Genomic DNA, 26,953 nt, shown 5'->3' with positions numbered 1-26,953 from the left:
TGTTGAGAGGTGACAGATTCTTCCTTAACGGTATTCACACAATGTTAACTTTCAACCAAGTTTGTTGTGCTGTGTTTCTCTCGTATTGTTTCAAATAAAAAGAACAAATATGATACAATTAAGCTTCCATCAAACCTTAAATACAGTTCTATTTAAGTGAAGCGACTTAAAACTGGTGCTTTCATACTAAAGCTTATGCTTCTAGCACACTAAGACTCCATTTGAACAAATACACTGGAATCTTAAACAGAAAACAAGACATGTTTATAGGGAGGATATACAGAGATTTATTTAATCAGGTTTACTATTTACAGTTGAGATCACTTTCACATACTACTTTGCTACTCTACATGGCTACATTGTTTCCAAACCAATTTAAGATCTACAGTCTAACAATTCACTCAACACATAAAACCGCTCTTCATAGAAAAATGAAATATTATAGAACAGTAGTGCATACATTATACTCCTGAAAAGCCAGCTTGTATTTTAAACCACTAATGTTTGAAAGATTTGATCTCTGAAGGTCAAAACTGCAGTCACATGATCCTAAAATTTTGGTTAGTCTTTTTTTTTTTTACAATTTTATATATAAAGTGTACTGGACTTCACTTAAGTCTTTTTAAAAACTGACACTGGTGAGGGGCAAGATTAAAATATTTCTCAAATTAAATACAGCTGGCTTCCTTTGTACAACTTTGGCCAAAAGAGTTCCATGTAGTGAAGGTTTAAGAAATCCTCTCTCTATATGCAAGAATCAGCCAGTTAATGCTTAGAGGTAATCTACGAAAGTAGGCACACATCCTTTGACTTTCATATCAACCAAATTACACCTAACTTGCAATGGTTCTGAAATTAGAAAGTTTACTAGTATACTAAAACATTTAGATACATGAATAGCTGGCTAAAACAGTGAAAGTCACAGGTAATTATATGGGTGTGTGTAAAGCTGAGTTGTTTTGCCCATCACCAGTGTACAGTACAGCTGTCCTCATCTGTGAAAGGTGTGCTTTGACTAAGCTTAGGGCAAGAAAGCTATCGCAGTAAACCTGGCCCATTCACCTTCCACATAAGTGAGATAAGATTGAACTGTGTGTTCGCATTCTCTTCTAGGCATAGGTTCCGCCAGTGATGAGAAGTTCGTAGGCAGGATCCCGACTCCTCCTACATAGTACTATACAGGCACACAACATGCCCAGAAGCTATGGAGAAAAAACAAAGAAAACAAGCTGAGTACAAAGAAGGTACTTCAAGAGATTTAACCTCAGCATAGAAATTGTCAGCATGCTTCGCAAGACTGTAATCGTCCATAAGGTAAATGGCAACAAATGCATTGCTGTTGAAAAAGCTTCATTTCCTGCTGCAAATAGCAAGGACCACAAACTCCAGCCTTATTTTCTTGCAAGATTGTCTTGGACATCTTTAACAAAGTTTTTTTGGTCAGCCACTTGTATTCCGCCTCAATGATTCAGATGGAAGAAATTACTAATTTCATGAAAGGTACACATTTAGATACTGGATCTAGTATGAAAAAAATCAAAGTGAAATTCAAATGCATTAGCCTCTAATTGCCATGATGAAAAAGAGCAAAACTTTAGAGTTTTATGAACCTACTTCGCTGTTGAAGTCTCTTTCAAATGCTCAATCTCTGTTAACATGTCATATTAGAAAGCTTAAGTCCAATGTGAATTATTCACTTTTAGACATTTTCCTGCTGTTAGAATTCACAGTACCATGACTGTGCTGGCAAGTTTGCCAGGAATTTAAGGTTTGATCACCTTGTATACATTTACAAGACTTAAATCAGATGAATGTCATCAGGGATGTAGGGCACGATATTTTACAGAAGTTGCATGTTTACTGAAGGTAGAATAAGACTGCACCCACTCAAAAAAATCAGGTATAGTGTTGTGTTCTATGGTCTACAGTAATTGGCAATAGCTTCTAGCACAGTAAGAGATTGTATTGATTTGGCCATATGCATAGAAGTTTATTCACAGATGCAAATATTTCATGAGGCTCCTGTCATAGCTCTGGATTATAAAGCATCACCCAGAAGGTAAATAAGTTTCTAAAAAAACTAACCAAAAAAACCCACCCCAAAAAAACCCCTTGAACAGAAAGCAAACAAGAATGAAATGGGTGAGCAGACAACCAAGTGTAAAGCTTCTGCACTGATGCAGCAAAAACCCAGTGAAAACACAGCACTGGGACAAAAGGTAAATTACTCACTTTTTTAATAAAGTCTGATGCAAACATCACATGTGTAAAAAGTTTTAAAACTAAATGATGGTACACGCAACATAGTACTCAGGTCTGCTGAAAGACCGAAGAGAGAATGTTTTAAAAATCCTAAGTCTAAATAAGCAGTGATTAAAAAGGGGCATGATGAAATTCTAGTATGAGCTTTTAATTTCCTGGAAAGGAACAAGCTGTAAAGATTAATAATATTCTTTGTCTGGAGTGCATTATCTGCTTTGGATCTATAGCAGAAACCAGCTCAGGTTCAAAAAAGCATAATGGAGAGTAACCTAGAGTATGGTACTTCAGACTGTTGGTAAAAACAGCACCTTTCTACACTTTCCATCAGTACTTGGGTGGTTTCAGTTCACAGATTAACTCCCAAATATACATTATATTCATGTCAGAGTAAGAGAAAAACAGAGTTACATGAGAGAATGACTCCTCATGGACAGAGCTCTTCTAAGTGAGGAGATAATATCCACAATTAAAAAAACCCCTTAAGTTAGACTTGTGAGATGGAGAGTTTACGGTAGTTGCCAGTGGCTACAGAACTCTGAAGAAGGCTCGCAGCCTGCAAGTACAGAAACTTCATCTTTTTTCCTGTTCAAAACAAGGATAAAATGAAGAGTGTGCTGCAGAAAAACATCTCCTTTAGTCACTTGCTATAATTCATTCTAGCCATGTATTTCAAATAAATAAAAAGTAGTTCCATCACATTTACAGTTATTCACACAAAGATAATCCTGGTCAATGAATCACTCAAGACATTCAATTCACAGACATTTGTGTAAAATCTGAAACAATCAGGTACTGTAATAAGAACTCATGTAATCAACTTCTGAGTTACTATTTAAATAATTTATATCCTTTAGGAGGCCAGTGAGCATATTCCTAGAATTCACTGTAAACACAGAAGTAATCCCCATATTTCAACTTTCTCTGCAGAAATTTAGTATGTCATTTTTCAAAAATATGCTAGCACCTCTAAAACTTCTTCTAAGGCATTTGATTCTGTTTCTCTTCAGTTGCTACTTAACAGTGTGAACAAAAATATTTTAGAAGTCTGTGTTAAGGAAGGATCCATGCATCCCACTCTTCAACTTTCAGAAAAGTTTAGATACATCTCCCACAGTCAGAAGGTTTGTTTTGGGTTTTTTTTGTGCAGGTTTTTTGTGTGTGTTTTGGTTTGGTTTTTGTTTGTTTGTTTTTGTTGTTTTTTTTTTTTTTAATTTGCCTGCTAGCAGTAACTATATTCAATTTGCTTTCACCAAACCGGTTTGCTTTTTTTTTTGTACAAGAAAGCTCACTGGCTGTATATATATGCCAAGCTCAGTACCTTTTAAATGATCACTAACTACAAAAGCTATCTTTAAGAATGAACTCCACAGCTAGTCAAGCATCACTTCTACTGCACTGCAATGCCTTTGCTCCCTTCAGTTTGTCTCCTATTTATTAATAGTTCTGTGCTGTCACTGTGGTTGAGACCAGGGAATTATTGCACTCCGGAAGATCCCCATGGTAACCGAAACATGAACATACCAAAAATTACTTCTATGCAGAAAAGACTAAGCTTTCCACAAATTCCAAGTCTTGCAAAAATTCTCCTCTTCTCAGTCTTTTCATTTTAAAGAAAGTACTGAAGGCTACATTTGTTGAATGTAAGCTATTAGAGGTAATGAACTCAACAGCCTTATTGCATAACATGCGAAATAACAATCAGTTCAGAGTGGACTCTATGCAGTGAGTATAGGAAAAGGTAGTAAAATTCACCAAAAGGTAAGAAAAATATAATTACTCCTCTAAGTTTATAGGACATGACCTAGGTTACAGGTCATTTACTGATGTTTACATTCTTACCTCCATTTCAATTAGCCCACAGACTATTTCGCAGAGAATCAGGCTAAGTACATACTTAAATTCTGTATTACAACTAAGAGGATGTCACAACTTCTGTCTTAAGTTGCAGGAGATAAATAATATAACAGTCTGAATACTGTTTAGTATCAACTTGAGTGAAACTAATGTCTTTTTAAAACCTGTGAATTTACAGCCATTTGAACTGTGGAGCAAAGATACAAGAATATGACCTCTGACAACTTAAATGTGATTACCACTCAGTGAATATTACTAGACAGAAATTTCAAGGGTATTCCCAACACCCTCTATTCTACATTTATCTTTATTCTATTCATTTTCTAAACAGGTATCACATAGCTTGTTTTAACTTTAAGCAAAAAGACTTCAAAATGCTGTACTAGAGCATTAGCAAAGAAATTTCTCTGATGTTCTTATTTTCTTGACAAACTGTTTATACAGTATGTACTTTCTGCCAATAGCTTGATTACTGACATGTGGAGACAAATCAAAGAGCACCCACTGCAGAAGGGATACAACTAATATGCTTGCCTAGAATTGATGAGCCAGGAATAACAGAAGGATGCAAGCAGCCATATTTCCATTGCAAGCACGTGTCAGAAATTCTGGCCCAATCCCAGAGAGGATTATAACTGTGCTGCATTTTGGGGCGGACCCGTTAATCAACCTTCAAACTCCAAAGCCAGGAATAATGCCTCTTCTTGGGATTCAGCTCACCCAGCCTCAACATAGATTTTTTTTCCTACATAAAAAAAATCTGCCACCGTAATCATGGTTGTGATAAATACCTTCATTTACATTACACAAATATATTTCAGTGTTCAAACAGACTAAATATTGCTTTAACAGTTAAAGTTTTAAGAACAGCAATTAAAAAAATACCTTCCCTCAGAAGACTGAGCACAGATCTCACCACATTTAAAGTTCCATAGCTGAAGTAATCTGGTTCTGGGTAGTTCAACAATATTACTGTATACAGTGTTATCTATGAGTACATCCTTGTAGCATTGGAATAGAAATTTAACCATATTTTCACAAGACTGTGTGCAAAAGATTATTTACCTTCAAACATACAATCCAGCTCAAAAGCTGCTTTTGAAAACAAAAGTGCCTAAACTGCCTGACTCAACAGGTACAATGTTTTCTGAATTCAAATACTATTAAGGGCACAAAAGTAACTTTGAAATTAGTTTTCAAGTCTCTTGGGATTAAGCATATGTACTATATTTCTCCGAGGCCATAACATTGGCACAGTCTGAAAATAATGTGATTAATGTACTAAGCCTGTCAAATCGATGAGCATTCAAAATTCCAATTTTACAGATATGTTTAAAAGACAGTCCTAGTCTTTTTAAAAAAAATCTAAATAAAAACTGAGATACACATTACTCTATTCCCTCAGTTACTTTTTATGACCAGGGTAACTGTAACAATTAACGTTCATGTGGGAGACAGCCTGTGCTCAATTTTATGTAGGCAGTGTCTCCAGTTTAGAACCTCTTTTTCTGCTTAAGTCCAGAAACCAAGAAATCTTCAAGACACGATGCAAAGCTCAGTTGAACAAGAGCAGAGTATGCTATCAAAAACCCTGGTATATCTCCTGGGTGGTCTTGACATTATTTGTATACCATGAAGCATAGTTAAGCTGATGTACCTCTAAAATGGCATGAAGTATGAGCTATCTGTTTTAAAGTTGGAAATTAAATACTGTGCAAATTCTTCAAGTGTTAAATGCCATCAGAGCACATTCATGATACTCAATACTTAGATAATTAGTTTTCAAGAAATAATTTACCATTTACATTCTAGTAGATTACTGCATGTAACATTGACTGTTCAGCTGTCTTCAAATCTAATAGAATATACATCCACATAGCAGCAGTTTTTAGACCATGCATGGTTGAGAAGTTCTGTGTTAAAGTGTTTAGATCCTTTTGACTGATGTGCATTTATCGCCCAAACCAAGTAAGGACTAAAGCTGTTGTCATCCTGTGCATACCTGTAATAACCTGGACAGAAGTTTAGAATTTCATTTGAGAAAAAGTTTACAGCTAAAGAATATTCTCTTACCTGAATAGCAGCAAACGCTAGTGCTGCCCAGATGACATACATCATGATCTCTTGAAGCTTCTTTACAACCAGAGCCTCACACCCCTGAAACAAGTAGACTTCTTATATATCCATCTGGCAACCATGTTTAGGCACACCAAAAAAAACCCAAAAGCATCAAACAGGGCAGAAAGATAATCCAAACACTAAAAAAGTCATTACTGAGTATGTCACAGATGAAAAAAGGAGACTTTTTCCTCTAGAAACCATGTTTATTTCCTGTTAAAACAAATACACCCAAGACTTCATGCTCCCACTAAAAAGAAAATTAAATGATTGTCAGCAAAAGCACACGGCTACAGAAGTTCATACTTTGGCTGTCTTACCTCAGAATAAAGGTCCATTGGGCGGGTCAAACTGCCAGTACAATTGCTGAGGGCTGCTTTGCAACAGCTAAGTGGCACACTGTTATTTTTAGTTTGTTTGAACCAGACAGTATTCTCCCAGTCTGAATAGTTATGGATCCCACAGCAGCGCAGCTGAAAAAACATGCAGGTAAAGAGCCAACGTGTTTATCAGTCAAGAAGTGGGATGAGACAGAAATTCTAACTGCAATACCAAGAACATAAGCATATTAAGTTTAGGCTACCTTTGTTACTTGAGTAACACAAATTATTTGACAGTTACTTAAGCAAATCATAGACTGAGTGTATTGTAAAGTGGCCTATAGCCTTAAATCATTGAAGATACTCCTTACAAAATAGAGACTTGAAATTCCAGTTCTTGGGGAACATTTGACAACCCACTTTTCCCTCATGCCTCCCAGACAAGACAAAAGCTTTCTTTTTGGCTTAGAACAGCTCTATCTTTAAAGCTTACAACAGATGCTTGAAAAAAACCCCTTTGCTTTCTGGACATAGCTCTTGCTCTTCTCACAGAACTGTGGTGCAGAACTGAAGTTCATTTTATACAGTCACATGCTTATGTGGCCAAGTAGAAAGCCTTCAGGAATGAACCAATTAAAAATAAATACAGTTCCATTCTGCTGAGAGCTCATACTCTATTGCAGTCCTTGGAGTTCTCTTGTGTACAGTGCAGCCTCAAACAGAGGTACTGCCCTAAGTGGCAATTTACCAGCTTCTCGTCCTTTTTCCCTTTCAGGAGGGATTTTAAGCAAGGTATTAATTAGTATTACAACTGACTTAAATGCATTAGACATTTAGTATGTAAATATTAGATGACTTTTTAAATTGATGAAGTTGTAAGAACGTTGAAAGCTCCTGAATCTTCCTTAAATCTGATTGGTTTGTTTAGCCTCGAATCCAGAAGCTTGTGACACTAGCTTTCAGCTAGAATCAAGAACACTTTTTTCCCCCAGCACATTCTAGACAAACCTGTGCAGATGTGAGAACATTCTGCAATGTTCCACTGCAGAAAAATACCTAAGTACTAAATATTTGAATCCAAACACTGATTCATAGATAGCCAATTATACAAAATGCATCTCTCCATCAACAATGCCATAATTCTACTAATTTTAACTGAGTTAAGCTATTTATTGACCAATCAGCTGCTTCCTAGATTTGTCAGAATGGAGGAAGATATGCTACGCAAGTAGCAGAGCAACACAGCATCTGTGTTTTAAGGACAGAAAGGACTGTGTCTCACAGTCTCACCTGCCTCTGTACATAGTCAATAGCACGACTGGCTGCATCAGGATTTGTCCCATTGTATCCATTGTATACTTTCCGAATGCTGTGATCAACTTCATCCTCCACCTGTGAAGTATTAAGAAAGCATCTGCATTAGCACACCAACAGAAGTAGTACAGGTCTAGGTAAAATAATTTCACTTCTAATTATAACAATTCAGGAAACCATGGCAACTCCCTATCATCTGAAATTGCCATACTTCAGCAGTACAGCTTTTTAAAATTCTAATTTGACTTTTGCAAATATGTTGCTAGCTTGCAAGTAATGGACAAGAAAAAACCAAGCAGCTATCTTCCATGATATTTTAGGCAAAGTAGCTTTGCAATGTATCTCAGAAAGGAAATTGCTTTTATTATGACACTGTGGCAGATTCTCGATGAAGTTAAGGGCTCTCCATAAGAGCATGCATTCACCTTTCCACTTCCTCCTTCTCCTTCAGAGTTCCAAACCAAAACCAGTATAACCATCTAGGCTAACTCATTCTGTTTGGGACAACAAGGACACTAGTAAGTCATACCACTGGCTCTTCCCATTCTGATTGAAGCACAGGTACAATCTCAAAGATGAGGTCTTTTGGCTGACTACCCTACAGTGACCAAGCTCTCTGTTCAGTCCCAGTCCCCCCACACTTCTGAGAAACACTGATGGCAGTATATTGTACATAGCAACAGCTACTGGAATAGCTCCTGAAGCTACTGCAGATGAGTCAAGCTGCTAAAGATGCTGTCAAGTACACGTGTTAGAAATGGATGACACCCAAGAATTGTCACTTGTCCCCCAAAAGGCATCTTATAATGTGCATTTTGGAGGAAATCTTACTAGAACCTTTTTAAGTAATATGTTTCAGGAATTATGTGCCAGGAATGTAATCTGAGGGCTAAGCATTAACTAAGCATGCATATTCTTTAGATTTGCAAGTTACAGTAGGAAGGTCTTGCCAACACATCATTCCCTCAAATGCTTTAAGGGAAGAATTTTCTGCAGCAATAGCACAAGCTTCATTCCCTTCCACCCAAGAATGCTGGTTATCTTCACAAGTAAATCTGTATCAAGACAGATATGAATAAAAGTCAATTTAGCCTGCACAGGCAACTTGTTTGAGACTAGTTTAAAATCAATTGTTCGATGATTTAACTAATGTGATGTACAACTCTGATTCATATAACAAAACAGCTGTTCAATTTGTCATATAGGTTTTAAATAATTTCTTTCAGTGCTTGCTTGTATATCATTTGGCTTATGGTTCAATTAGGGCAACATTACACCTGAAAGCCATGCAAATTGCATACAATGCAAACAGAAGTCACTAGCTCTAGCTAACTGGCAGGTTTTATGAAAAATTAAGAGAGTGAACTACTCCACCCAGGGGAAAAAAAGCTAGTAAGTCCTCAACTAACTGACAGCCTGTTTAATCCCTACTGTCATTTACAAAAAGCCTTGCTTTTACTGACAAGGACCAACAGTAGCAGATTCTGCGGCAGGTCAGTCTATCACAGTATGACCTAGGCATGCTTCACATTGTTCTGAAGGAGTAAGAGTCTGAATTGGATCCACACATGCAGGTTTACAGAGGCATGTTGGAAAATTAAGATACAATGATCTTAAAATCATTTAACTTAAAAGTGCACAATACCACTTTCTTGAGACAACACTATATTCAGTCTCACTTGGTACCAACAATTTTGGTGAACAACTGCCATGACTTCAATCTTCCCTTTTGTTTGTAAAGCTTTGTTCGGAAGTTTGTACAGTTTACACTAAAGTAATTCTAACATGATTCAGGTGCCTTTTAAAAAAAAAAAAGGCAAACCCCCACAGATCTATGCATGCCATGTCAGAAACAACAGAACAAGATTAGCAAAGCACAGAGCCGCCACATTTATCCTGGCAAAAATAATCAGAAATCTAAGCAGATTTCACCTCGCAGTTCAATTGTAATAAATTAAAGTTATTTCCGACGCTCCTGTTGCACCTGAAAACAATAGTTGAAGATGCTAAGTACTGCAGGGTAGTAGAAAACTGCCATTTTTTACTAACAAACCTGTCTGTCCTTTCAAAAGGTTTAAGATTTAGTTTTCAAATACTGACTCCCACAAATGGCTTAATGTAAGACCATGCTGCCACCAAAAAGAGACTACCTTCCCTCTTTCCCCAAGCTCTGACCCTGCACTACCTACAGCTGTGAAACTGTATGGTAGCAAGACAAAAATGAGAGGCAACAGGAATATGCAGCTGGGATCAATCCAATTTTCAAGTGTTTCAAGTGTGTAATTTCAGAGGGACTACAGAAGAAAGAACTATGCATCTGCTTTTATCTGCTCTGAATGCTGTTAACTGGAAAAGAGCAAGCCACTTTAAGACTGGAACACAGAAGAGAATAAGATGACCACAGCTTAGTCCAGATCAGATCCACGGTAATTCCTGAATAACTATACCGTAATACACTATGCTTCTGCAAGTATTGGAGCAGAAGTTAACATGTAAGAACTCAACATGTTTCCCATTCTCCAGGAATTGTACTGCTTTCCTCAGTTGCTTCTAAGGACTACTTCCACTACAAGCTTCAGAGTCCCAAATTATCTTCTCAGTGCACTGCCAAGATACCAGAAGTCAAATGTAGACCATGAGAAAAATATATCCTGAATTTAAGCATTACCGATAGATCATTTCTGTTGAAGCAACCTATTCTAACTGTTATTAAGCCAGATTTGTAATACATAGTTCAAGGTCCTCTCGTTAGCTGCTTATTCAAGGCAGCCTCCCTTTGTAAACCAAGTAAAAACTCTAGATTTTTACTTAATGGTTGTCTCACCTTTTCTTCCAGGATAGCAGGAGAAAGCAAGCAGGAGAGAATACTAAACTGGTAAGACCTGGGTTGTTTATATAAACATAGAAGGCCAAAGAAAGGTCAACGGTGTTGTAGTTCAGCTTGCTATTAAGGTATCACTGGAGTGTCCTATAATGCGATCATACTACACATCACAGCTAAAAATGCCTTTTCTGCTAATTTTTTGGCAAGATTTAGATGTAGACATAACAAAAGCCACTGAAACAGTGCAAGTTAGAAACTTCATTTCTTCAAGCTACATTGTGGTATCTCTAACACCACGTGGTATATTTCTACCATACACTATGCTGGTAGAAACACAATTTCATTTTTCTGGTCCTGTTCCTTAACTTCCATTAAACCAACAGTGGGAGAAGTCACAATTTCTTTAGCCATGGCCCTTGTCAACAACCTGTATAAAGCTAGACAGTATACATTAACACATTCAATCTATTTGGTTTTATTATTATGCAGTGTTAGTTTGTATACCAAAACACAAGATGATATTTAAGTTACTGCATATCAAAACAATATGCCCTATGTTCAAATATTGTGCAACCTAAATCATTCACAAAGTCAAAGCATAAGTAAATTAGAAGACCATCTGGAAAATGGAAAGGTACCAATTACCATGACTCCCCTCTACTGTTCAACTGTTAATGATATATTCCAGCTAGTTTTTTGCCTCTGAGAAAACTTTCTGCTTTGCTTTGAAGAATATTGATGTTCTAAATTTTAAGATATTGATATCTCAAATTAACGCACTGGAGATTTGGTTTTATTCCCTTAACAAATACCAATTTACAGTTCTACAGAATCAAATACAGTAAAGACTACACGTCTGTATTTTGGTCACAGTTCACAACAAAGCATTTACTGAAATTGAGAAGTTATTACCTTTGCTCTGTAGATGTATCCAAGAACCACCACCACAACTTCAGTGATAAAAACCAAGAGCAGTATGATCACAAACTGTAAAATACGATCAAGAGTGTTTGTGCAAATAGTTTTACCCATTTACTTTCTGAAAGTCTCCATATAGATTTTTGCTATTTAAAGTATTTTTTCAGGTAAGGCTTTGATTTAACAGATAACTTAAAGCAGACAACTAAGTTGACCAAATGAGCCCAGAATTAACTTCATTCAAGAAACTTTAGGGTTCATAGCTTCACCAAGCAATAAGCAGCTGCCCAGCCAGGCAGGTGCTGAGTATTAGGACTGAAAACACCGTACTGGAGTGCTTTAATCAAGTGTTTGTTTCAATCTTCTTTCTGTTAGATAAATAGAAAAGTCACATCAAAGCAGCTACCCAGGCTGTTAGGAAGAGTGGTAGATGGACTAAGAGAACCTTTCTTCAGATTAAGCCCTGTAGCAACTGACAGAGACAGCAAGGTATGCATTCGTGTTGGTATATTTAAGAGCACTTTTAAAATAAACTGTTAAAGAAGTCTACACAGTATCAAACAAAAAACCCCCCGAAAAAAACAGGGGGACAGTTTAAATGCTGGCCTCTCTTCTCTCCTACCTAATTCTCAAGCTGAAATTACAGTTAAAATGCTTGGAAACACATCACAAAATACTGCAACCAAAGTGTCCAAATTAAACCATACAGAAAAATATTTAGGCATAACAACCCTCAGTTAACCTCGATGCAAGATACTTAAAAGAAGGCTCCTGGCTCACCTTTCTCTGTCCAATTTCAGCTTTTCAACCAGAACAGATAAAAGTGAGATTTTAAAACTGTTATGACTTAATGATACGGTTTTACATTTTTTTAATGATATGACCACAGTTCTAAAAAAGGTAAAACTGAGGAGCGTACTGCTGCCAGAACTGGCTAATTTAACACCGTTATTCAGTACAGAAAATTGAAATAAGATGTTCATAACAAAATGTAAGGGGGAAACATTTAAGGCCATAAAATAAGATTAGAACAAACTTAAAAAAAAATAGTATTTTAGAAGCCTATTAAAAGGGAAGGTGGCCAAATATACAACAGGCAAACACCATCATATAAAAACTCTGCAACTTACCGTAGCAAGTCCACAGCGACTCTCTCGAATTGTGGCACAGCACCCAATAAGTCCAATAATAAAAAGAAGTGTTCCCACAGCTATGATAATAACTGCTGGAATTAGTGTGTAGACATCTTCAAAGAAGTGATCATAGTCATCATATGTGATGAACACATAGGCTCCCACGTAGCACAGTATGCCTGCTGCTGCCTACAATAGACATAATAACATGTTAAGTTTCTTTGAACACCAAACCCTCCTTTCAGCAAGGCTACTTTGCAACAATTATGTTATCAAACACCGTAAGGTAGTCTTCCTCAGAAATTAATTTTTTTTTAATTCAGACATCTTTGCTAGGTTATAGCATATGTTTATTAGGAACATCTCAAATGGAGGCTAGCCAGCAGTTTTCAAACTACATTTAATCTAGGCAGATTTAGTTTTGACTACACTATGGAAGTTTTCTGAGGCACACAGTCAAGAAATGAGGGTAACCATGCTATGAACACAAAAATCTTGCTCCCTGTTCTCAAATACTTCCTTCCCATGCTGTGAACTAAACTTTGTACATAGTCTAACATTCACAAACTGTCTCATACTTTTGAGAACAGGATTCCAGCCCATCTAAGCAGCAAGTTATTTGCTATTCAACAGGTTTTCAAAACACGTATGCAGTTCTTTTATCTGCCATTATTTACCTACTACTTCCATTTTGCTGATTACTACCTATGATTTAATGTCAGAACAGAATAGATACACACATTGCAAACTTGAACCTCTGCTAGGGAAAGATGAACTGTTAGAAACAACAGCCTTTCTGAAGCGTTCACAGCACTGGAAAATCTGACTCTAACCAACAAAGCAGGTAGGAACAAATATAAACCACCAATTGTTAAAAGACAGAACCAACTACCTAGAGGCACATACTACAAAACTTTTAAAAGAGATGTTCTCAGAAGGATCATTGTGCAAAATGGTCTTTATTAAAGAAACAAACAAAAAATCACTTAAAGTTATTGCAAAGAAGACCTATAGGATGGATCTGCCACTATACAGATTTAAAACACTAAGACAAAGTACTTACATCAATCAGATATGACCTTACCTCCCTTACAGTTACAGAGATCCCAACACATCAATACCTTCATTAACTTTAAGCTGAGCAGACCTAGTGGAGACAGCTGTTGCTTGAGGAACCAGCTAACATACATTTATTTCAAAATAAGAGGGCCTTATAAATTTTTGCTTTACAAATGTCTTTCATAACTGTCTTCACACTTGCTGCAAAATGAAACAGTCCTGTTATATATTAAAATGAAGCATTTATGTACAATTAATTTGCAATGATGGACAATTAATTTGAATATTTCATGACACACTTTTCTGGTGTCCCAATACAAGGCTCAGCAAAAACAATCCACTCAGAATATGCAAGGACTAAGCTATGATCTGGGGAATTTCATTTTGCTGTAAAGGGTAGTGTCTCAATTACAATCCAATCCATACTCTGGACATGAGAGTTCACTCAACTGGAATATTACATGCTTCAGCTCTGATCTGAGGAAGAACACTGCAGGCTGCCTCCAGCCCTCCTTTCCCACTCAGTGGCCTTGTAACTACCCCTGTCCCCGCACTGCGAAGAAGAGGGCAGACAGACACACATATATCTAGTTCCAGTAGCTATAATACTACAAGACTGGGTCATGCTATTGTAGATCAAAGAATCAATTAATAATTCAGGCCAGGAGGGACCTCAGGAGATCCTTTAGTCCAATTTCCTGGTCAAAGCAGGGTCAACAATGAAGTCAGACCAGGTTGCTCAAGGCTTTGTCCAAAGTCTTTAAAATCTAAGGATGGAGATTCCACAGCCTTCCTGGGCAACCTGTTCAGTGTGGCACAGAACAAGACAAGCCATAAGACGACTGGTACCTAGTATTTCAGCACTGTTTGCTACTATGTACTAGATGTACTGCAACATTACTGCAACTACTTCCTATAAAACAATACTGCATAAACACTACTAGAATAATACTTTACATATGGAATATCCCCTGCAGCACTTTGTTATAGAAACAATATGTCAAAGAAAAAGGTATTAAAAGCCAGCTCAAGAGTATCATCAGTTCTGCATGGATTTTAGCAATATATTTCACCCCTCTGCCTCTTTCTGCAGTGAAGGGAAGTGTGTACTCCGCAGGAATCTTAAAAGCATCCAGGAGGCTCACATCCATCCAGTAAAAGGTGCTATGTAGATACAATTGTAGTGAAACTGAAAATTCAGTAACAAAGACCAACAGCAAGACATCTTCTCCAGACAAGAAAATCTGAAGTGAACGAGCTATTACAAAATCGCCCCTTTGCACAAAAGATGTCGAAACGCTAATCCAACTATACAAATCCTGGCATGTTAGGTACAACATGGCAAAATGCAGACATACAATTTCTGTACACAAAGCAAAGATTCAAAGTAGTGTCACTGAACAATGGAATTACATTAACTGTTGCCTAGCAATGAAGCATGTGAATGACAGGACAGTGATGTAATCTCCCACTTCTAAGAACTAAAATGCTTGTTAGAAATATGGTACATTGCAAGGTGGCAGATGAAAAAACACAGCTGTGGCTGGCATCAGGCACAGAAAACATACCACAAAACTGAAATCAGAACCATTTGTGAACATCTTTGTCCTTCTCTGTTGTGTGAAATAAGCGGCTTCCTTCTTTTCTAAGAAAAATCTGGTTCATAAACCGCATGAGCACATATATTTAAAGAATATATTCGAAACAAAAAAGTTTAACCTTTAAAAAACTGTCTACAGGTGTTAGCTTTCCTTCCCTACTTCAAGAAGCATATGCATTTTAAGAAACTGCTCTTCCAGTATTATGCCAGATGAGTCTGACAAGTACAGAGATTAAATATTGTCTCAGAAACTAAGAAAAGCCACACTGTGCTTGTTAAAAAAAACTAATATTTTGTAATGACTACTGGAATGGTAGATTTTTCTTTACACTTCTCAGATTAAAGCAGTCTGGTCTGAAGACTTCACTAAATCCCTTCCACATCTGGTACTATAATGACTAATCAGCCATGACAGCATCTGGTCTTAGATTTTGCTTCTAAAGAATGTTGTGGAACTGGTGTTTCTGTGGAAGAAGCTACAGAGTTTTGGGAACAGCAGTAAGGCATTCATATGTCTATACACCTTGCACTAGAATCATGAGGAAGTTTAAAATAAAGACATTGCCTCTACTTGATGAAGTGACCATACCCTTAAAAATTACTGTGCTCTCTTCCTCAAATCACTTCAACAAGTAATCTTCGGAGGAAAAAAAAAAAATTAGTCCTGAAAGCAAAGGTGCCTGCTGGAGCTTTCACAAGTTTTAAAAGCTACGAAGATTAAAACTCCTTTCCTGTGTATCACAGTTTAACACTATTTTTGAACAGGTACAATACCTAGTCTATCACAGAACAATGAAAACAGGAACATGACCCAGTTAGTTTACAGGAAAACAAGTTTCAAATGCCTTCCCTTTTCCTTTCACATCACAGCCACGGGATGCTTAGTGTTTTCTTCAGCCTGCTCTAAACCAGGAAGGGGGGAGGTCTCTAAATCAGTATTTTAGCTGGGATTAGGAAAGTGCTTTCGAAACAATCCTTTTTGCTCATCTTCTGATGATTTTCACTTACTACCTTCTGGTTTGCATCACTGAATAGTCTTAGGAGTGTATAACAGGACTCACTTTGGATGAAACTAAACCAAAAGATGAGTGCATTTACTGTGCTAACTGCTAATGGGTGTTCAGTCGATGGGACCAGACTAGCCTGAGGTCCTTCCTCCCTCCCCACAACTCAGTAGTTTCAACATCCGGTCCTCAGCACAATTGGGTTTTGTTCCACCTCCATAGTACCATGTTATATGTTAATGTAAATAAAGCATAAATACTGTGACAACAGATAAAGAGCTAGTTTTAACTCTACAAAGTATGCAATCTACATTGATCAGTGCTGCACCAGTTAAATGCACATTTATTACCTGTTGCAACCCAAGAATAAAGTTGAACGTGTGCTTTTTAAAAGAAAAAAACAAAATCATTTGCTTCTCAACAAGGGAATAATCTAGAGAAACTGAAATCTGTATCACAAATAAAGACAAAAGGATAATTTAAAAAAATCATAAAATAATCCAAATCTCAATGCTTATTATCCTGCAGAGTAACAGTAAATCTGCAGAAGTCCAAACTTACTCAAGTCAAAGACATTTGAATAAAAAGCTACCACATTTACAATCATGCATTTCCTACCATTAAATGGAAGCCAAATGTATGAACTGCACACAGTTCAAATAAGTCTTTGACAAACAGGGCTTGAAGGAAGAATTCTCGAACTTAATCTGCTCAAGGCTCTGAATAGAGATGGCAGCAGCTCCTGAATCTGTGCCAGGTCACATGCGTGCTCTAGGGAGACGACTGGTGAATTCAGCATTCACACATCCTTTTAGAGTTGTTTGCATCTAACTTGTAGTACTGAACCTGAAGTGGCATACTCTTATTTTAGAATGAATTAACCTTTAAAAAGACTGACAAGACAAGTACAGTCAACGAAGACAGTTTGTTGCAAAAGGCTTGAACAATTAGACATCTTTTTCATCAGAGGAAAATTTTAAAAATACATAGACCTCTTATAGTTAAGAAAAAGCTTGATATTATTGCTTTGGCATGGGCCTCTAAGGAGTTATTAAAAGCCGAACAAGTATGCAAAGAACTGGAGGGAAAACTGGAAGACCTAATGACACAATCATACATGCAATGATAAACATCGCTCAAAGCATTCTAGGAAAGCGTATTTAAAATTCAGGGTTCTTGGAGTGAGTAAACTTCCTCCCCATCTTTGGGATGGTATAATACAGCCTCTTAAGCCCATGCCTATTTCACAAAGTCAGCTTTCACTTTTCACATGCACTGAAGTATACAAGGCTACACACTGTCTAGCTGCACCTTGAAACAGTTTCAGATTTGTTTTTTGTTGTTGTTGTGGGTGCAGTTTTTTGTTTGGTTGGTTTTTTCTAAGTAGGCTGCAAAAAACACACCAAGAACTATTTTCATGGTTTCAGTAATGCTCACACACTGCAGCAGTTTGCAAGCTAAAGTTTTGGTTAGCTAAGATGACGACTGGTAAGATGTTTAAACTACTTATTCCGTTGATCATTTATTTATCAACCATGGACACTGCGGCTCCATTTACAAACTAATGCTTCCTTATACTACCCTTATAATGTTGCTCCCAAACAGATCTGATGAAAACTTGTCCAAAGATCTTATATCTTTACAAAGCATTGTCCTTCATGTTACTTTTGCTGTTTACCTTGCTATTGAATTTTCTTCACTTTGGGACCACAATAGAACCCACAAAAAAGAGTTTTTGCATTTTTTCTGGTACTCTTTCGATTGACTAGGACAAAGAATAGTATTTGTCCCTTTAGAATCTGCATTTTATTCACTGTTTTAAGAAAAACACATACTCTCCGAACAAGAAAATGAAGGTAGCAGCAAAGTATTATATGTTAGGAGAAAACACACCTGATGTCCAATTAGGTAAGAGGAATATTTCACCTTTTTGGTAAGGACACCTACTTATAAATTCCTACTACTGCCGACTTTACCATTGCTGATTGGTAAATTTTGGTAGTAATACAGATACCACTCTAAACCCAATTATTGTTCATTCCACTACTAAAACATCTTTCATGACTGGGATTGTAAAATACACCTATGGTATATTCAGATAGACCATCTGCATCATCTTTGATAAAAAGAAGCAAAAAAAAAGTAAGGAAAAAAATCTTCCACAGTAACAGTCCCTCACCTTTTCTGCCCGGATCCTGGCCTAGGACCATCTTCCCAGCCTGTGTATTGCTTTCCTTACCTTAAACTTCAATGTATCATTGTTCTCACTGCCTTTCTAGTCTGATCCAAACATGCTTTTTTTTAAAAAAAAAAAAATACACTCCAGGAGACATTTTTGAAGGTCTACAGTTATATCGGTTTCATTCTTCGTAACAGTTACTTTTCTCCATGCATACCAACACCTGAACGTTTCCTACCTGTAAGTAGGGACACTAGTATTGTGGTTTGCCACCCAGTTTTTGGGCTTCTTAGAACAGTATCTTAAAAAGTGTTTTTTTCACACTACTTCTCCATTATTTGACTTCTACTGTATTTCTCTGACATTCAGTTCTCTCCAACACTATTCATAGCCTGATGATTGTCAGAGAAAGAGTTTTCCTGATCTACTTCAAGTTTTTCTTTTAGCTTTCTGTCCTTCAAAATCTAGCTCCTCAGTTTTAACTTCAAAGGCCCTATAGAATATCTCTGCTGTTTATTGCTCTCTTGCATTCTTTTCAGCACTTCGCTACACAGTATCTCCCTCTCCACTCCCCTCCAAAACAAATACACACCCATACTTGACATTATTTTCTCTACTTGCTTAAATTGGTGCCCATTCACCTTAGAACCCAATGGTTCCCTGACACTCTTCTACTTTGTTCTCATCAATAATAATTTAACTGGAACACTGAGCTATAACTGGTTTACAAAATCCTTTGAGAGAAGAAAACTAGCAATTCCATTCAACTTTGTAACATAGTTAGAAGTATTTTAAAGGCTTATAAAACAAAACCATGTAAATTTCAAGTAAGCCAGACTGCTTTGTTTATACTAGCCAAATTCACTTCTGTAATACTATGCATAAAAACCTCAAACTCAAATGCTTTTGCAGCTAAAGCAAAAGGCTGAACTAGGCTGCTTTTGCATTTGGCATTACATATTTTAAGTATCACTAATTGCAAGAGGCAGTGCACCAGCAGACTGAGTTTGTTCTTTTTTAAGCTAGAAGAGATGTTAACAATATAGCCATTCTTCTACATCTATTGAGTCATCAGGGTTGTAACTTGACCTGGTGCTCCACTGTTTCCAGATTCCTTGCCCTGCACAAGAACAATGATGATTACTCCATGCTACGAAGTTTCATCAGGTGAAGCGATATTTCAATTTCCATGTCCTACTCAAAGATACCACATTTAGCTTTGCAAGTTGTTTTTGCTTCTATTAGGTATGTCCTGGTTTTGGCTGGGACAGAGTTAACTCTCTTCTTAGTAGCTGGTACAGTGCTGTGTTTTGGATTTAGTGTGAGAATACTGTTGATAACACACTGATGTTTTAGTTGTTGCTAAGTAGCGCTTATCTTAAGTTAAGGATTTTTCAGTTTCCCTTGCTCTGCCAACAAGCAGGTGTGCAAGAAGCTGGGAGGGAGCAGAGCCAGGGCAGCTGACCTGAACTAGCCAAAGGGGTATTCCATACCATGGAATGTCATGCCCAGTATATAAACAGGGGGGAGTTGGCCGGGAGGGGTGGATCACGGCTCGGGCATCGGTCAGCGGGTGGTGAGCAATTGCATTGTGCATCACTTGTCTTTTCGTGGGTGTTACTTCTCTTTTTTTTTTGTTATATTCCTATTCATTATAATTATTATTATTAGTTAGTAGTGTATTTTATTTTACTTTAGTTATTAAACTGTTCTTATCTCAACCCATGAGTTTTACTTTTTTTTTTCCCGATCCTCCTCCCCATCCCACTGGGAGGGGGGAGGGGGAAGCGGCTGCGTGGTGCTTAGTTGCTGGCTGGGGTTAAACCACAACAGGTATCAGCTCTACTTTTAAGCACAAGACCAGATGCAAAAAATCCTGAAAAATCTCAGGCAAAGACTTGAAACTCATCCTGTAAAGAAACGTAAATGATACTACCATGTTACTTAAAAGCAAATTGAAGCCTTGCCAAAAATCAGGGCCTGGCCCATATTTGCTACCTGAAAATTCACGTCCAAATATTTAAGAAAAATCACTCAGAGAGGGCATGACACTTCAAGTTTTAAATCCTAACTTTTTAATAAAAAGTTAATTTCTTTAATGCACGGGATTCCAAACCATTAGACAATCCTGCAAATACACTCACTTCACTACCATAGCAGCAGAAGCACAAAACATTCAACTTTCACATCCAGAAGTGACTGTCCTTCAAGACAAAAAAAGGCTTCAGTCAAGTAATCCCTGATAGGTAGCCTTTGGGATCATCTGTCAATTATAGTCTTTGATCACCAAAAACTCTCAAGTTTCTTCATTACCCCAGCTTTTAAAGTCCAAATCAGAAACAATTCTCAAGCTCCCAGTAAAACAGAAAAATTACTTGTCTTATTCCTATGTGTAAGAGGAAGCCAGCTCTACTTTTCTTTTGCTTTCTTCTGCTAAATTTCAATGAATTTTCCTGTTGCTGCATTTTCTTTACTCTTTTCTACCAGAAACCCAAAACACACTACATACACACTGATAGCTATACCTCCTTTTAAGGATAGCAGATACTTCCTCTAAGATAATACTATATAATTTCTAATACTATGGTTACTGTAATGTGGTGAGCATGTCTAAGTTGTAAAGTGAACACAGAATTGTAGAAAGCATTCTTGCTGTACAGAACTGAAGCCTTGAAATTTCTCTAAATGATCATGCCAAAGAATGTTTTATAATAGCTTAGTCAAATGAACTGTAAAATTAATGACTTCAAGTCAGTTAAATAATTGCAAGAGCAACTTAAAAAGTTAGTTCGCAACTACTGAGTTTAAAGTATTGCAGAAGCAGAGTTCATTCCTCTGCAAGGAAGATGACATAGAGGTGAAGAAAAAAACCTCAAAAGCAAGCACAGGGTATTAGGTACTGTTTTAGCAGAGTAGGCTGTCAAAGCACATATATTCTTCAGGAATATAAAACAGACAGACTCCCTTTTCTGAAGCAAGACTACAAGCATCTCTGAATATTTTATCCTTCTATCCTATATCCTAAAGATAAGCTTGAAAACATTTCCCTAGCATTTCTGTCCTCATCTCATTTCTTCAAACTGCTTTCAACTGAATTATGCAAGTCACCCGATAAAGCCTTAAGAGTTCACAAAATAAACACAGTTGACAGTAGTCTTTAGATATTTGTTCCAGGTAAATTAATTTCTCTCTTTCAAATCAATGCAGACTTGTACTTTAACAAAAGGTTTTTTTGAAAAACATGCTATTCTCAAGTACTTTCTGACCATCTTCTTTTTGTAATTGGTCATATTCAACATTTCATCATCAAGATATCAAAAAATACTTCTGATTACCAACTACTATTTTAACTTTTTTCAATACTACATTTGAATGTTTTCCTGTCATACCAGTCATTCTAATCCTTCCCCACTGAAAAAAAACCACACCACGTCCTAAATCTTCAGACAGATTGATCAATGTTGGGATTTCCACTCCACCAAAAATATTTCTGAGAATATACGTACTAGAAGTTTATTTTATTTCTAAGACGTATTGTCTTTCACATCACAATTACTTCCTATGTAATACCCTTCCTTAAAGAAAAGGACTTAGCATCATCTAAATGAAAATGAAGTCACTAGCTGACCAAACAGATCTTGTGCAAACTTAAGACAAGATAAAGGTCAACTGAAGGATTGCTTTTCCTTTGCCATTTATTATATCTACTCCAAAACTAATTCATAACAACAAAACACTAAGTAACATATTAATCTGATCTGTATTCCTTCAATCTTTCTAAGAAGGGCAAGTTTTAACTGACGCTTATTAATGCATTTCTTTGGAAAGTACCTTTGGGCTTAAGCACTCTTTGCCAAATTATCCAACATTCAAATCAGTGTTTTATGCAAGATCTATATCATGCTACTCTTGATGACTACTGCTCATGATGCTGTTTTCCTGCAGTACTTTGTTTTTAAGGCAATATATGTGTCTACAGTAGATGTACATGATGGTTGACACCCCTGCAAATACAACTCAGCTAAACTGTCAAAGTACCACACCAAAAACTTGGAAAGGTGTGTAAAGCCCATCCAGTTTTCTATATGATAAACTAGCACCTTTCCTGCTATGGGAGAAAGATAGTTTCCACAGCCCACCTTTAAAAAAAAAAAAATCCTGTAGTAATTATTAACATGTAGGAATGTACAGTTAATATAAGAATTCAACAGGATGTGAAAAAAGTTTTCACAAGACTATACAGAAACAAGATTACTTTTTTATAGTGTCAACTAGAAAATTTAATAAGTAGCACAAGACTTTTCAAAAGGAGATGAACTGGTAGAATCACTGGCAAACTGAGTGGAGTTTGGGTAATTCAAGTCAGCAGTCACAGATGATGAATGAGTGGGTATGGCTACGACCTGTCAGCAAGCCTTTGTCAGAAGGCTTGAAAGAAATTTAAAAAAAAAAGAAGTTACATCCTAGACTACAGAGCGTAACAAAGACATCTCTGCTTTTTCTTCAGCAGCAGAAGTGATAATTTTCTGAACATCTTGCATTCATAAGACAGCTACCAAAGCACTCTGAACATTCACATCCTCCCACAAAGGAGAGGGGGGGGAGTTATAATTCACTTTGATCAGATACTCTTGCAGAACTTTCGATAGCAAACTATGCAGAAGCAACTTGCTATTACTACAGATGACCATGAAGATGATGATGATCATGATACGTAAGATTTATATATGATACCCTATAGAGACATATTAAATTTATAAAAGCAATTAAAGGAGGTTTCATAGTTACTTGACCAATTATAGGCAGTTATCTATTGTCAAGTCTCAGTGGAAACCTGGATGATCTAATCATCAAAATTGGAACTACATATGAATGACAAGCAAAAGATTTCTGTAACAGCACAGAAGCAATTACATTGTCAACTAGATGGGCACCAAATGTTAACATACACAGTCAGCTCAGTGAACAAACGAAACATGCTAGATCAAGAGTTGGAATTCTTCTTTCTCTTTTACCATTTCAAAATGAAGATGTACTACTTTTGATGAAAGTACGTAGATTTCCTATTTTTAGGCTACAGCTTGCTAAAGAAAGGAAAAACATTGATTTTTGTAATTCTCACTTTTACAAAGCCTGCCTCATTCTACACGCAGCTGATGAGCCATAAGGTTGTTCCAGCACAAGCAACCCAGTTATCTATCTGCTAAGAAGCTATCAGCACAAGTTTACTACTTAGGCTGGAGATGGTTTACAGAATACAAGAGTGGTGACGTTTTAATTTGACATGAAGTACATCCTATCTAAATACAATATGTCAATTTTAAATTAAGTCAAGTTTGTCTCAAAAAAAAGTCATTAAAAATTGTAAAGCACTAGATTCAGCATTACACAAAATAACTTCGTACCCACCACTGTTTACACTGAATAATTGCAAACTTCAACATGCAATTAAATTACTAAACCTAGCAAATAACAAACAGTACCTTTCAAATATATATAATATGAAAACTATCACTAAGCTTTTGGAGCAGGGGAGAAACTGCCTACAGAATTTGTGTTCATTTATTCAAAACAGAGCCTACTTTATATCAGCAACTGAATAAAAATCTACTTCAAGATGCCATCAAGAATGCAACTCACAACTACATGTCCACTCTAAAACTTTAAGTATGACATAGCAGCTATTAAATAGTTTTTTTAATGCCATTTACAACTATGCATGTAACAAAAAGCCACACCCAACAAAGCAGATTCCAAACAAACGGCTGTACTAAAAGGTTGATGTAACTACCTCATACTTCAAAGATAAAGAATGGAGCCTATACACCTCAGTCAAAATTACAGACTCCTAATATGCACCACTTAGTCAAACATGCCTCACATTTACTGCTCTTCTCTCTGAACAGCTGTATACACAAATGCTGGTGAGACTGCACAGATAGGCATTTTCCCTGACCATGATTCATTTTTAGGCACCCATGAGAGGCATTCCTTTGTAAAAATTTAGACAAGAACATTTATCCTGTAACACTTGTTAGATTTCATATAGCTTTCAATAGTAAATGATGTAGCTATATATAGCTACATTTTTATGTTCTAATATCTTGTTACCCACTATTACTTTTTCAAAGCTGAAATCTTAGAACAGCTGGGACAACAGATCTTCTGTTCCTGAAGCTGGGATTAGAGGATGCGAAATGCAGTAGCTAAATGCAGAAAAGGAATTCTTAAAGTCTACAGAATATTCTTTAATTTGATTTTATTTATTTAGAGTTATGTTCTTCTGACAGGCCAATTATTACAGTGAATATAATGCCAAGCTACAGCCTGTATGTCCGTCCTGAGAAAGGTCGTTTACAGCAACCTACTGTTCCAGCAACCCGGGTAAGCTTTTGTCTGTCAGCACGACTGTAGTCGCGGGAGGTTTAAGCGACGCGTAAATACTACGATGCCACTGTGGTTACTGGAAGAAGTGAAACATAAGACTTACTTTTGAACTATTAAGTTTTATCTCCCTCTCTCTCTCTCTCCTAATTTTGTGTTAAAAATACAAGGAAGAAAACGATGCTCCATACTTACCACTAAGTATTTGGGACAGACGTCCTTAAAGTAGGAGGCCAAAAACTAGATGGCCTTAACAGCTCTACAAAAATTAAACTGGCAGAGACCTGAAAATCTCAATAAAGCAACTCAAGCTGTATTCTATTACACAAGCGTCTCTACCTCAAGATCTCTAATGCTCGTTAAATCTTTATTGCCAGGCTACTGAGGCAACAGATTCAGCTTTACCAACCTCCGAACTTTGAGGGGGTGGACTGGGATGGAAGGGACTGCGCCCACCGCTAAAACACGGGGCCCCGCGAAGGGGCACAAGACGCCTGTTAAACAGAAAGCGTTTAAATACGAACTGAACCGGCGAGGAGGCGCGGGGGGCTCCCAGCTGCGTGAGCGAGGACGGGACAGCGGCGAGGCGGCGCGGCCCGGGTCCGCAGCACCCTCAGGGCCGGGCCTCGCGCCACGGCCGGGCCTCGCGCCACGGCTGAGGGAGAGGCAGCCCCGCGCCCGGAGACCCTGACTCTCCCCCGCCGGCCCCGGACTCACCCAGAAGATAAGGTTAAGGAAGACCAGGACGGTTTTGGAGGAGGTGATGCCGCACTGCCCCATCGTGCCCGCCGCTGCCGCCCCTCAGCCTCCGGCCCCGCGGCTCCTCTCCGCTCCCCTCAGCTCCGCTCCGCCACCGGCCCCGCCCCACGTGACCCACACAAGCTGAGGCGGCGGCGCGGGGAGCCTAAGATGGCGGCCGTTTGCGTCACGTGGCGGGAGGGGGCGGAGGAACCTAAGATGGCGAACCGCTCCCCCTTAAAGGAACCGCCGCGTGGCCGCGGGGGCGCCCGGCGCGTGGCCAGCGCGTGCGGAGCTGAGGGGCGGCTGCGAAGCCGCGCGCAGTTTGGAGGACTTTCCTTCCTCTCCCTCAGGAGAGGGACGCCGTTCGTCAGCCTCGATGGCAGCCTAGCCTGGAGTGGTCAGCAGTCCTCCTGTCCTCAGAGATCCCCCGTACCGCAGCTCATCTCTCAGTAGACGTTTAGATCATGAGGGAAAAAGAAATCCCGCTCAATTGCCGTCTGAGGAGTGGTTTCATGGCAGGACTCTGCCTTCAGGAGGCTGAAGGGTGGTGTTGGTCAGGAGTGCTGGGGGCAAGAGCTGCCATGAGTCCACAAAAGAGCAGCCGCCTGCAAGATACCTCTTCCAAAATGACAGCGATGAGGATCTCACTGGCCAGGTTGCCTAGCTAACCCGCTACCAGCAAAGGGTATAAAGGTGCACGGTGTTGGACTGTGAGGAGATCTCTGGGTGCACTGATGGATTTTAAAGGAGAAGCTGAACCTGGCTCCCAGTGACTATGTTATCTGTGCACCAGGCATGGCAGGCAGGGAGAGCAAATGTTTAATGAGGAGAACGGCATGCTTTTTACAATCAGGACATTTGTCTAGTGGGAAGAAGGAACGCTTCCAGTGAAGTAAAAGAGCATGGCTCTTGTTGCACAACCCAACAAACCGTGAGAGAAGTGCAAGCACTGGTAATTGTTAGAACATTTTGGACACATCCAAAGAGGGTGGGATTTGCCAGTGAAGAACAAAGGAAGAGTAACTTAAGAAATTATGAGAAGATGTGCATAGTTTCCACAAGCTGCGCTTTGGCTGAGACTGCACATGCGCTCTGGGAGCGAGGGCAAGGTAACACCCATCCAGTATTTGCTGCCCTATTTAGTCATAAGGTTCTCTTTAGCACGGCAAGGATCCAGCCCTTCATTGTGAACGCCTTGTTTGCTATCTCGCTAGTCAAACCAAACCCCTCCTCCCCTATTTCT

The 26,953-nt window shown here is 38.1% G+C and overlaps 1 protein-coding gene across 2 annotated transcripts; it reads right to left on the bottom strand.

Moving 5' to 3' along the window:
• Nucleotides 1-271: 271 nt before the first annotated feature.
• Nucleotides 272-25,813, bottom strand: TSPAN3 (tetraspanin 3). 2 transcript variants are annotated; one of them, XM_050903009.1, is made up of 7 exons: nucleotides 25,687-25,810; nucleotides 12,741-12,932; nucleotides 11,605-11,679; nucleotides 7,845-7,946; nucleotides 6,555-6,707; nucleotides 6,190-6,273; nucleotides 272-1,202 (listed from the first exon to the last, which is right to left on the bottom strand). In XM_050903009.1, exons 1-7 carry the CDS (start codon nucleotides 25,747-25,749, stop codon nucleotides 1,110-1,112), a joined length of 762 nt encoding a protein of 253 aa, XP_050758966.1. In that variant the 5' UTR covers nucleotides 25,750-25,810; the 3' UTR covers nucleotides 272-1,109. The 2 variants fall into 2 exon arrangements, with proteins under 2 accessions (XP_050758966.1, XP_050758967.1); XM_050903010.1 differs by lacking the exon at nucleotides 11,605-11,679 and having other exon boundaries at nucleotides 25,687-25,813.
• Between the last annotated feature and the right edge of the window lie 1,140 nt (nucleotides 25,814-26,953).

This window comes from Gymnogyps californianus, chromosome 11 (genome assembly GCF_018139145.2).
Source record: "Gymnogyps californianus isolate 813 chromosome 11, ASM1813914v2, whole genome shotgun sequence".
NCBI classification, from domain to species: Eukaryota; Metazoa; Chordata; class Aves; order Accipitriformes; family Cathartidae; genus Gymnogyps; species Gymnogyps californianus.
Note: the sequence above shows the minus strand (reverse complement) of the source record. Positions and strands in the feature narration are given on the sequence as shown.